Raw genomic sequence first — 12,013 nt, forward strand, 5'->3', positions numbered from 1 at the left:
TTTTACTTCGTTGCTTTCAATTTTTCAACGAAAGAGACGAAAAGTTATTTCATACCACTGTATAGAAATTCACTGAAACGGACTGTTTTTTTTTTTTTTTTTAGTTTTTTTTTCATTCGACGGTCAATACAATATTGCATTTTAATTGTTGATCAGAATCGATATTATCGAAGTATTGATCCTTGATTATCAGCGCGTAAGAAATTTGGAAAAACTGAATTGGATAAAAATCGATGCGAGTCTATCTCTGCATGCTTGAAAAATCCGAAAACATTGGTTTCTTGCAGTGTCTTTTTCTGCTGAGATTTGCTCAAGATAGAGGTTACAAAAACATGCGTTTTCCGTGAAACTGACACACTAATGTCAAGTTTACACAAAATGCGCGATAAGATTGTTTACCGAGCGTTAGTTGAGCGCATCGTCATTTAGCGTAACAAGCACATAATGTATGGAAATTATTATACAGGGCAATAATCGCGACCTGTATTTCAAAGTTCAACCACTCCTGCTCAACGTACAAGACCGACTTACGATGTTCTTTGACTTTTGTCCTACTGCAGTTATCTGCAATCCTGCATTCCCGCTGCACGCATTTTTACGCATCACGTACATTTTTTCAAAACCCTGCTCCTGACCTTAAACATAAATATTTCCAAAGCGCGATAAAAACTCTGCGTTTCTCAATTTCATTGATATGATAGGACTCTGGCCTGCAGTGTCCACAATTTAATCATGTTTGAAATAGAAAAAAATACCACGTGTCCTATATATACCTATATATGCCATTTTAATCCACCTACGAACAAAATGCTCTACAGCCGAATTTAATTTATTATACACGGGACCCAATGGCGACTGTAATAATTTAACTGCGCATAATTTCAATCAAATTTTCTTGCGGGGATGACTAATTTGAACGGATGCACGAACTGCGTAGGTTAACAATGTGTATACCTATCTACAGCATCCCTCTGCATAACCTCACGCGGAGAGGAATTGTGACGTAATTAGGGTTGCATAACCATATGTGTATACCTTCAATGCATTATGAGCTAAAAGGCAACCTGCTGCATTGTGATTCGCTAATTGTTTGTCATTGCTGACTTGGATAGTTTATGTTTTAATATTACAATCCATTTTTTTTTTGCAAGAATATAATAGACGCATCACATTTGTTAGATCGATAAAGTTGGAAATTTTCAAATCGGCAAGAACATTTCTGGAACAATGAACATAATGATTGAATAGCATAATGAAAAGTTGAATTGACTGTACTCTAATTAAGAATTATACAGAAATGAAGAACACAGTTTCGATTTATGTATAGATCTTGATGTCGATTTATCAGCTGTGGTGGATCAGCTGCATCGGTATGCACGTCGTTGCTGCATTCGCGGTGTTTCAATTGTAACAATAAGTTATGGTATAATGGGAGTAAATCACGCCGGCACATTACACGCTAATGCGTGCATTTTACGCGATGCAATTGTAATAACTTGACCAATTTGCCAGACCAAACGCAACCAAGATTAAGATTTACAATAACGAAATCAATCAAAACCCGATCCCTCATTCTTTCGACTGAATTTGCTTTACAATACAAGATCGAAAATATTTCCAGACACTTCCTTAGAGGTTGAAAAATTCTTATAACATGTACATTAGGGTGGCGCAAAAAAACCGACTATTTTTTTTTTTTTTTTCTGAGTCTCGTGTGACAAAATGTTAGTTTTTGATGATTTAAGAGCCCACTCCAAAGGACAGCTCAAAAAAAAAATTTTAAGAGGTCGCTCCAAATTTAAAAAAATGTCAAAAATCGTCAAAAAATTAAATTAAAAAAATCATATTTTCAGCATTTTGTTTGATTTTTAATTCATGTCGTGGTGTATTGTTATCGATTTTTTCTTACTAAATAAAAGAAAAAAAAATTATGAAATTTTAATATGAATACTAAAAGGTCGCTCGAAAAGATCTAAAGAAATGCACCAAAAAATTGAAAAAAAATTATGAGCGACCTTTCAAAATTCAAATTTTGAACTGAAACTTTCAGAAACCTATTTTTCTTTGTCTATAAATTTAAACCGTAGCGAGAAAAAAAAAATCGATTTTTTATGATTTCTGACGTTTTAAAAAATGTGAAGCGACCCCTTAAAAAAATTTTTTTTTACCTGTCCTTTGGAGTGGGCTCTTAAAACATCAAAAACTAACATTTTGTCACACGGACTCGAAAAAAAAAAAAAAAAAATAGTCTGTTTTTTTGCGCCACCCTAATGTACATATATGTATTAACATTGTTTCCGGCTTGTAGACCGGAAATGGCCAAATGTTACCAGACTTTCGGTCAGTAAATTTCAATTAATCAAGTGGAATATATGTCGTGCAGCGTATGTTGTTCGACTTGTTTGTCCGCGATTATAGGGCGAGTATATCATTCTATTAGATAAGTGGCGATGTCCTACCAGCAATTTCGTCATTGTCGTATACACATGGAGAGATCACCGTACGAATCAAGTATGGGTAGGTACCTATGCTCGTATGCGCGAGTATATTAGTCGTAGCAATTTCCGCACGCGTATAATTCGCGTTACGCTGCACACAGCTGGTTCAATTGAACCTACCATTTGAACAGTATAAGATCTCATAGCTGGTTGCTTCTAACAATAAGATGTATAAATTTTCACGTATAAAAAAATTATCAAAATCATACTAATAATAATTCCGTCTACCTTGTACTCACCCAATCCTTTTCTCCAGCTCTGTATTGCTTTGAATAAAAAGAAAACAACACGTTTTATTCATTAGACTGCTGCAAATTTATATATTATTATATGCATGCAAAAGTTGCGGCACATGCTTATATGTAATAGAAAAATTTCTGATATGCAAGTATACAGATTATTATAGTATTCAATAGTTTGACGCAAATCCCTCAAATTTGATTAACAAAATAAAAATAAAACAGCTAACTGTATAAATATTAAAATTAGCTCTCTTAAATAATATATTTTTTTTTCTTCTACGTTTCAGGAGTTTTTTAAAAATTTTTCTTTTCTTTTTTTTTTCTCTTTATAGGTAAACGTTTTGCAAACGTTTGAGCAAGGATTTTTTTTTACCTTCGTTGTCGGATTCAAGGCAGTTGGAGTCGACGGTTGTTCCTCGATTACGTTTTTTGACTGACAATGTTATACATAAAGAAAAAAACTGTTAGTCAAATGTTTCTTTTTTTTTTTTTTTAAACTTAGATATACATGATATATCATCTCGGCAGATTTATTATTCTTTACCTTTTCCTCCTCCATATTTAGAGCTGCTTGAAAATGGAAAAGAAATTTTTTTTTTTTTTTTCTTTAGTATAAAAATAATCATCAGTTGACTTACACTTGATTGCGTGTGTGATAAAATATGTATATAATATCATATATCGTAGGAAAATAACCGCATCTCATATCGTGTGATAAATATTATACAATCGCGTGCAGGTAGTAAATGATGATAATTACATAATATCTTCATTCGTTTTAATGGAGAATTTTCTGACATATGAGTGCGAATATAATATATTATATATATATATATATATATATATATATATATATATATATATATATATATATATATATACACACATCGCAGACTCGTGACAAAATTTACATTCATTATCGACGAGTCTGAGACGTATTCGCAAACGAAGAATATGTACATACGTGTAAGATACGTCGATATACTATACGTTTAGCGCAATTATAATATATCGGTAAATAACTTGTGCAGGTAAAAATAGATCGATCGATTAAAAGCTCAGAGGCTTTTATTTTTTATTTCGATTCAAAAGCGTCGATAATTGTAACATCTTGTCGTCAGTCTTCCGGCGATCCAAACGTCATTTGAAAATGCTCATATTCTATAGCAAATGTCATTCTAACGTAATTTACGTCTAGTAGGTTCAATATTGTCTCTCGCGTGTTTTTTTATATTCATATATATATGTATAAATTCCCGCCTAAAATTGATGAATGAACTTGAACAATTAATGAATAAAATACGTGAGTCGTTCCGTCTTCACTGTTTTTCTTTTATTTTCTCTACTCAATTTTATACCGATTTATCAAACGGCAAGTGCCATTACGCCATGCAAACAAAAAATGTGGAAACAGGCTGCAGCAGTAAATTCATATGTGATTGAGGAACGATTAACCGGTCGGATTTACTATATACTACACACATATTATATATTCTTGAAATTAAAAAAATTAGGAAATAGTAATAAATAGTGAAATAGTTTGCAGGCCACGCGACGCACAGTTATATATATATATATATATATATATATATGTATGTATATATAAGGTATAATTAGATTTAACGCAGATGTACCGGTTTGCTTTCTATACTCGTTGGTACAAGTGGGTGTGAACTCGTCAAGGGTAACCAGAGGTCAAACTGCGCCACTGTTATTATGGATTTATGTATAATGCATTCCAAGAGAGACGATTCAACGCGATTTGAGCTTAGCAATTTTTTTTTAAACACCATTTAATTTTGCGCTAACGCATGTTTATGTAATAATGTTATTTCTTGGAAGATTTTTCACACGAACAAATGTGTGACCGATTCCATTACATTCGATAAATTTATGTGATATATACATATGTGTATATATATGTAACGGTAACGGCTGCAGTCTTATATATTGCTACGTTAGGTATCTGCAAAGATACAACATACAACGATAATTAAATGGTTAAATACTAATTGCTTTTGTACAAGTCAATTAGCAGCCTTCGAGTCGGATGATCTATGCTGCAGCAATGAATTTAGAGACGGTAGGTATTTAATTCGTATTATTGTTATTAAGACCTCGATTTTAAAAGAAGTCGAGACGCCAGCTCAGTTTTGATCGATTAATCTCGACATTTATATCATTAATTCAACCATACACTGGTACTTGTAACCGTAAGCTGTGAACGAGAAATATATTCAAGTGTATAAAGTTAATGATTTTTTCTCATGGATAAATAATAAGCTGTAAAGAAAATTTTTGAATTTTCATTTAGTTACACAAAACTATATGATATAATCTGATTGTTTTCAATCAATATTATAATCACTATGGAAGATTATAAAGCACGTAATTTTATTTACCCAATGTAAGATATATAGATACGAGGCAGAACTCTACAGATTTCAATGAACGATTTTCGATCCGATAAACCCGAAACATTCGCCACAATCAGAGCCAAGTTTAATTGTTATTGCAATCACTACAGGCAACGATTTTATCTTCGCATCTGTATGATATATATATGTACATACTTTCGTCACGAGTTAATGATAAGCGGCAGTTTTCCGATCAGAACTTAAAGGCAGAAACATGTTGCTACGGTTGTTAAAAAAAAATTTGATAATATTTACACTTTCATTGTCAAAATAACACATAATACATTGCCATTTGTACAAAAAGAAGAAAAAGAAAAATATAATTATCTAATCCGCAGCTAATCCGCGTCTATTTTTTAAACTATATGTACAATTGCATATAATTATTTAGTGAAAATGTGGCGATGACGTGGGTTTCATATCTGCGGGGATGGATTTATTTATACCGTGTAGTAAATTTTTCTCTCACTATCAGCGCACCGAATGATTGATGGGTTTCCAATGTCTCGTAGCAGGTATATATAGGATACGAATATGATGATTCAAGGTTTACGTACAACAATCGTATAATTATCGGAGCAATGCTAATCAGACATTTCACTCATCCCGAAGTCCAATAAATCAACAATGTGCAATCCAGCCATCGGATTGTTTACCACTCTTCGTTTGCGCGAACACGTTACACATATGTATAAAATATATGTCGTAAGTTTGTTTAATTTTTTTAAAATTATTTATTAATTTTTTTAATCACTTTTAAAGGACAATCCTAATTCGATTTCTATCCTAATCGTCAAGTGCAGATCGCGGTTTGTAAATCTGTCCATGAAATCGTTGGAGTAAGTCGATTAGATAGTAAATAAATATTTCACAGATCTTATCGCATTTTTTAACTTATTTTGTGTGCGATATATGATATATGTATATCGTACCTGTAATTATATCGGTCGTTAGATTCTGCCAGATTGCACGGTTATATGTATGTATTTGCGAATTTGTCGAATTCCCGTAATCGCTTTCATGTAACATATAACTATAGATGTTAGACACCACAGAAAAAGCAAAAAAAAAAAGAAACACTCTTACGTTAATATTAAAAAATATTTTCATCGCGGTATGCAAATATTATTCATTCATTTCGAGTATGAAAACAAGTTGGTAAGTTCTGCAAACTTTACGCATTACTGTGTTCTTTAAAATTTTGCGAAAATGTAGTGTGAGGAGAACAAAATGCAAAAACAAAAAAAAAACGAAACACGTCCAATGAGTTATTTTATTATTTCGTTCTTTTATTATTTTCTTCGACAATCGTTGCGTCGGTGTTGCGAATTACGTTGTTGTAGTTCTTTTTTTTTATTATTATTATCTTACAATTATTCGTAGAAGGTGGGACTGTATTTTCTCACTTTTATCTTTCCAGCAAGACTCGCGGGGTTTTCAAGAACACCGAAGGTCAAGGATCGATGAAGGAAAATCGCGCGTCGGTTTCCGCGACTTATTATCGATTCTGCACGTGATAATTAGCAATCCCTTTATTGTGCGTCAGGCAGCAAATTAAAAAAACATATTAAGGCATATTACACATTCAATATAGGCATATATAAGAGAAATAATCTGTAGCACAGAACTTCATCTGTACCGTAAAAAAAGTTGAAAAATAAAAAAGAAAAATGTTTATTCGCGTGCAACGAAAGTGTAATGAATGTGTGACGAAAAAAGCTAACTACTGCAGCATGTCGCAGCTTTTCGGGGGAAGAAAACTGACCTGCAGCTAGACAAGTCGTTGAATAGAGTGCAATCAGGTATAATTCGGTTTTCGTTCGCGTATTTCGCGAAATGTGCTCAGGGTGAAGCGAAACGACCAGCTCGATTCGTGGCGATGCGAGTTATGCGCCGTTCCCCTCTGTCTGGTAAAACCCGACACCCGCCACCCCCGCCCCCGGAACGGGGGCGGCGGCGAGCCCTCTTTTCGCGCGCAAAGCGCAGACGCGAAAACCGTCGCGATTCCCGTCATTATAGTCAAGTCAAAGGCAGAGAAATTTGTTATTTTCAAAAAGGAATCAATATATGACAGAGACGGAAATATTATTTTATTTCACAATTTCTTTGTACATATTTATCGCTCTTTGTTTTTACAGTATAGCGATATTTTATGCGATATAACGACGCACCGCAAGCTTCCCCGTAAATTGCATCACGGGTTTCATTACTACGCGAAAATTATATATATATATATCTAATCGTGAGATTCCTATTCCAGGGGGGATGCTCGATCTCTGCTATAGAAACACGCATCCGAGTCTTCTGGAAGTCGGATTATATCTAAGAGACACCGACCCTCACGTATATAGAATGGCCGTGCGTCGATAGCGCCCGCCTCGTCCTCGACCTGACCTCCACCGGGATATTCGAACGTCCTATGTATATAGTATGTGTATACAGGTATACCTGGACAGCACCCGTAGAATATAATATATGCCATAAATTTTATAAGTGTAGAGGTTTATGCGCCCGGCGTTTAATTTTTTATGCCCGTTGCACTTACGCATGTAATACGGCTTATAGGTATGTACAGTAAGGTGTCCGTTATTTAGCAAGTTGATTATTTTTTTTGCGACACCACGTAAATTTTTAGTTTATAGCCTGAAACAAAATATCAGAGCAATATAAGTTCTTGATATTCATGTTAAACCTTGCCCCAAAGACAATACATTTTCCATTTAAATTACATGGGAATTTGCCACTTTTTATAATTTTTTTTTTTTTTTTTTTTTTTTTTTTCTCCAACATTTTTATATACAGCAATAAGAAAGACATATTCTTATAGGAAATTGAATGCTCTACAAAAAAGATTTTCTATAATTTTTCGATTAATTCACTCCTTCAAAAGTTATTCTTTGTCTTTGAGGTAAGGTTTAATTAATATGAATATTAAGGAGTTATATTGTTCTGATATTTTGTATCAGGATATAGAGTAAAAATTTACGAGGCGTCGCAAGAAAAATAATCAATTTGGTAAGTAACGAACACCCTAATGTACAGTAATATTCATTATTGCTTTAACCTTTCGTCTAACTTGTTTTCGGTTCGAAACAAAATGTGAGTTCAACATCTATATACAAATTATGTGACAATGATTCCAATTCTCTTAGATCGGCTCGATCGGCTGCATACAGTCGGTCATTGTCACAAAATTCGTATAGAATCGAACTCGCATTTTCTTTCGAACCAAAAACAAGTTAGACGAAAGGTCAAGGCAATTATGAATATTACTGTACGTATAACGCATAATTTTAATTCTAAGAAGAAGGAAAATATAATTAAATTTAAAGTAAATTGTAAAAACCTAACTCCAATGAAATTTAATGGAAGGCAATGTATTATATTCGGAAATGACGTACGTTGTGACAGACGCGTGCATGCCAGGGTTTTACGGGAAAAGGGACACGTGACTCGAGTCACGGACGGAACTAAGCAAAACGCGCCCCGCAGCACGAACCGATCATCCAACCTCTATGATATCACAGACCTACCTATTTATATGCATGTATATACCTACCGTTAGCCCGAAATCCGTTGCAGGATTCGACTGATGTAATTAGGTACAAAACATTCGCAGTCACGCGTTGCGTCGCAGGCTTACAAGTTGCCCAAAATGACGCAATCGTATAGGTAGATCAACGGTTTCACAGATTTTGATTAGTGTAAATTTATCCTTCAATTATACAACATTTCGATGCGAGTCATTCAGCCTGAATCATTTCTTTACAGTATTTATACGCTACATGGTTGTATGCACGTCGATACGCGGAATGATTTTTATTCAGTGTATTCTCATCGGAGTTTTCCATCTTCTGAGTTGTATACGGAAAAAAGTATTTCGTTGAACAAGGAAATCGTGTGACTAATTTATTACAACAGCTAGAATTTTGCAAGTTTAATTTTACTAATGGGTTCACGTACTTCATACGTTCGAAGCCCGCTTAGGCCAGGCTTAGAAAACCTTTGTTATTCCGGTAAAAATACGTTTCATGCTGCTCTATGTATTAACACTGAAATTTTTGGTCCAGTGAACTATTTTTTGCACTGATAGGACAAAAAATTTCAGGAAGTTCAACTCGGTGTATTTACCTCTAAGTCTAATCAATTCGATATACTGCTTATAATATACGCGTCTTTGCAAGAATGACTGACGGTATAATATGTACATACACTGAAAATCCGGTTGAGGTTTTTATCCTACAAACTCAGACCAACTCGAATGGACTGGGTGGCTTGAAAAACGTGACTAATACTTTAAACCGCACGTGTGGGTATTGTAGGTACCTACACACGTGCAGAATGAATAAGCGAATAACCCACGACGCAGAAAAGTTGCGTCAGCCGCGGCGCAGTACCGACAGATGCTCCAAGGACCCTTCGTCCTTCGTCCTTCGCCTTGCGACAGAGGACGAGCCTCCAAGTCTCTGACCAATCCCCCTTTTTTTCTCATACACAAGTCTTCACTTTGCCAGATTGTATATGTAGATGTAGTTTCTGGTTTGCCTTCTGCACCCGTAAACTGGGTTTAGATCATATAGTTATTAGGTATCTATCGTGGTATCGTCTAAATGGCTATTCGCCCGTCTGGCTCAAATAAAGTTCCACACGAGTTCATATTATAGTGAATAAGATTTATTACTGAATGGCAGACTTTTGGCGGGACTTATGGAAGGTTTGTTATTTATAGAGAACGTTTCTTAAACATACATGTGTGTCTAACTTGTCCATCGGACCTTAGCCTAACTACTTTTCATTCGGATTACAACACTATTATTATACCTGACAGTGAAATAGTTTTCATTTTTGCACAACTTATGGAAATTATTTCAGACGCAGCTTGATCACAACGTGGAACGATTCATGCGGCACGCCGGCGCCTATGTACTCGATTCCAAGAAAAGTCGTTCTTCGTACATACGGGTGACATTGTAACTTATCGTTAATACTAGTCACTTAATCAATCATTCGGGGAACGTTCTTCGAAACCATTGCAAGTGAAAACTCAACTCGCATTATGAATACACAAATAGGTCAAAAAGTAAAATCGAAAGTAAGAGAAAAAGTTTCTGGAACAAATGAAACCAACCGCAGAAGTTGCTGATAATTCGTCTCGAATTGATCATATATTATCTAAAGTCCAGTTTTAATCGAAAATTTTATTTATTTATACGCTGTAACGGTTCCGATGAAAGTGAACGAAGGCATAGAAGAGAGAAAACCAGTTCTGAACCTCGGCAACACCGCGGGGCAAGCTTTGAATAAATTCGAGAGTCCGGGATCGCTGGCTCGGTTCGATGCAACAGTCGTGACGTCACTCCGAGCGCCAACAGGCCTCCAGGCACACCCACGTTTCTAGCCAATCGGAGGGCCAGACGTTGGACGCTGCCAGTCGATATACCCAACGCGGATTGCGTCAGCCGAGGACCTGAGCTCGAGACGACGAGACTCGCTTTCAACCAGCTGTGCAACCTTTCGTCGTTGTGGTCCCATATGGTGCAACTGCATGTATGTGTCAGATTCCGATGGTTGGAATTTCGAGCGAGAAAGAGAAAGAGAAAAGACTAGCCGGAAAAAAGCGTTTTTGCGCGATACTTTTCAGTACCATGAAAAGGAAAGAGTTTGTCGGTCTGTCCGACAAACTTCCAGCGATTATCTTGAAAACGGTAGAATGCAAAATCTGAAACTGATAGGACTTGACAGCAATATGAAATAGTTCTAAAAGAGAAATTGGACAAAAAATATTTCTGTAAAATGAAAGAATTTATAATTAAAAAAAAAAATACATTTGTAAACTGGAAAAAAATATAATCGTTTGTTTGGAAAACGGAACGTGATTTGGTTGTAAATTCATGTAGGTTTTAAATTTTTTCATCGACCCGTTTTTGAAATGATTGTGGGAGTTTGTTGGACAGACCGACATTTTTCTGAAAATCTGTTTATCGGATTCTGAGGCTTGAAAACGTAAAGATTCGTTGAAATTAGAACAATTGGTTTTTGACTAAAGCCAATACTTTCTTTATATCACCAAACATGATGAAAAGTAATAAAAATACGACGGTGTGAATTAGGTCAAAAATATTTTCAACTACGGTCTGATAATAGAATAGAAATTTAATACAAGAACGAATAGAAGGTTTTTCGCGAGTTGCATACAATTATGGTACGATATACGTACGTCTTGTTTTTACTTTATAATCTTCTCTCTTATTGATTAATTAGTTTTTTATTTTTAAAAAATCCTTTATTTTCTGCAACAATAAATTGAGAATACGGCGAGACTTCATCGACACGTTGCATAAGCGTTCACGTAACGTATTTTTAGACAGTTTATATGCCGTAATGGAAAAAAATGTAGAGTTTATACACGCATGCAAGGTATAAAATATAATACGACTTGGTCTGGTAGTAAAGTGACAGTATTTGTTTCAAGATCGTTAAATTTTAATATTAACTACGGAAACTGATAAAGTCGACGGACGATAATACGAGAATCGTGAGTACAAAACTGCAGATATTATAATATCTGTGTCGAACTCACGTGTAGGTATAGCAATAAAGGTAATCTGGTACATGCATATTCATATTTATACATATAGTTAGACGTTGAAAACCTTATTTTCAGGCTCATAAGGTAGTATTTAATTTATTATATATTGATAGTAACTTTTCGAAGGCCCGACAAAAGTTGAAGCTGCTGGATATCCTGCATCAAAAATCAAGCGTATACGGAAAATTTGACAAATTTCACAGACACGTACCCTTCTTGTCCTGTAATCGAAGTGTCTGACATCTGGAGATAACTTACCCGACCAAA

The 12,013-nt window shown here is 34.9% G+C and overlaps 1 protein-coding gene across 3 annotated transcripts in view; it reads right to left on the minus strand.

Annotated features, from left to right (window-relative positions):
* LOC124409843 (solute carrier family 2, facilitated glucose transporter member 1-like) overlaps positions 1 to 12,013 on the minus strand; it is a 32,806-nt gene that overhangs the window by 16,185 nt on the left and 4,608 nt on the right. Inside the window, exons 1-4 of one of the 3 annotated variants that reach the window (XM_046887742.1) lie at positions 6,923 to 7,059; positions 3,285 to 3,307; positions 3,114 to 3,173; positions 2,738 to 2,764 (exon numbers count right to left, since the gene is read on the minus strand). The exons of 1 other annotated variant lie outside the window; for it this stretch is intronic. In XM_046887742.1, the coding sequence (XP_046743698.1) occupies positions 2,738 to 2,764; positions 3,114 to 3,173; positions 3,285 to 3,299 (102 nt within the window). In that variant the 5' untranslated portion in view covers positions 3,300 to 3,307; positions 6,923 to 7,059. Of the gene's footprint in view, positions 1 to 2,737; positions 2,765 to 3,113; positions 3,174 to 3,284; positions 3,311 to 6,922; positions 7,060 to 12,013 lie in introns of those variants that run through there. One more of the 3 variants, XM_046887743.1, reaches the window with a different exon arrangement.

This window comes from Diprion similis, chromosome 8, assembly GCF_021155765.1.
Source record: "Diprion similis isolate iyDipSimi1 chromosome 8, iyDipSimi1.1, whole genome shotgun sequence".
Taxonomy (NCBI): domain Eukaryota; kingdom Metazoa; phylum Arthropoda; class Insecta; order Hymenoptera; family Diprionidae; genus Diprion; species Diprion similis.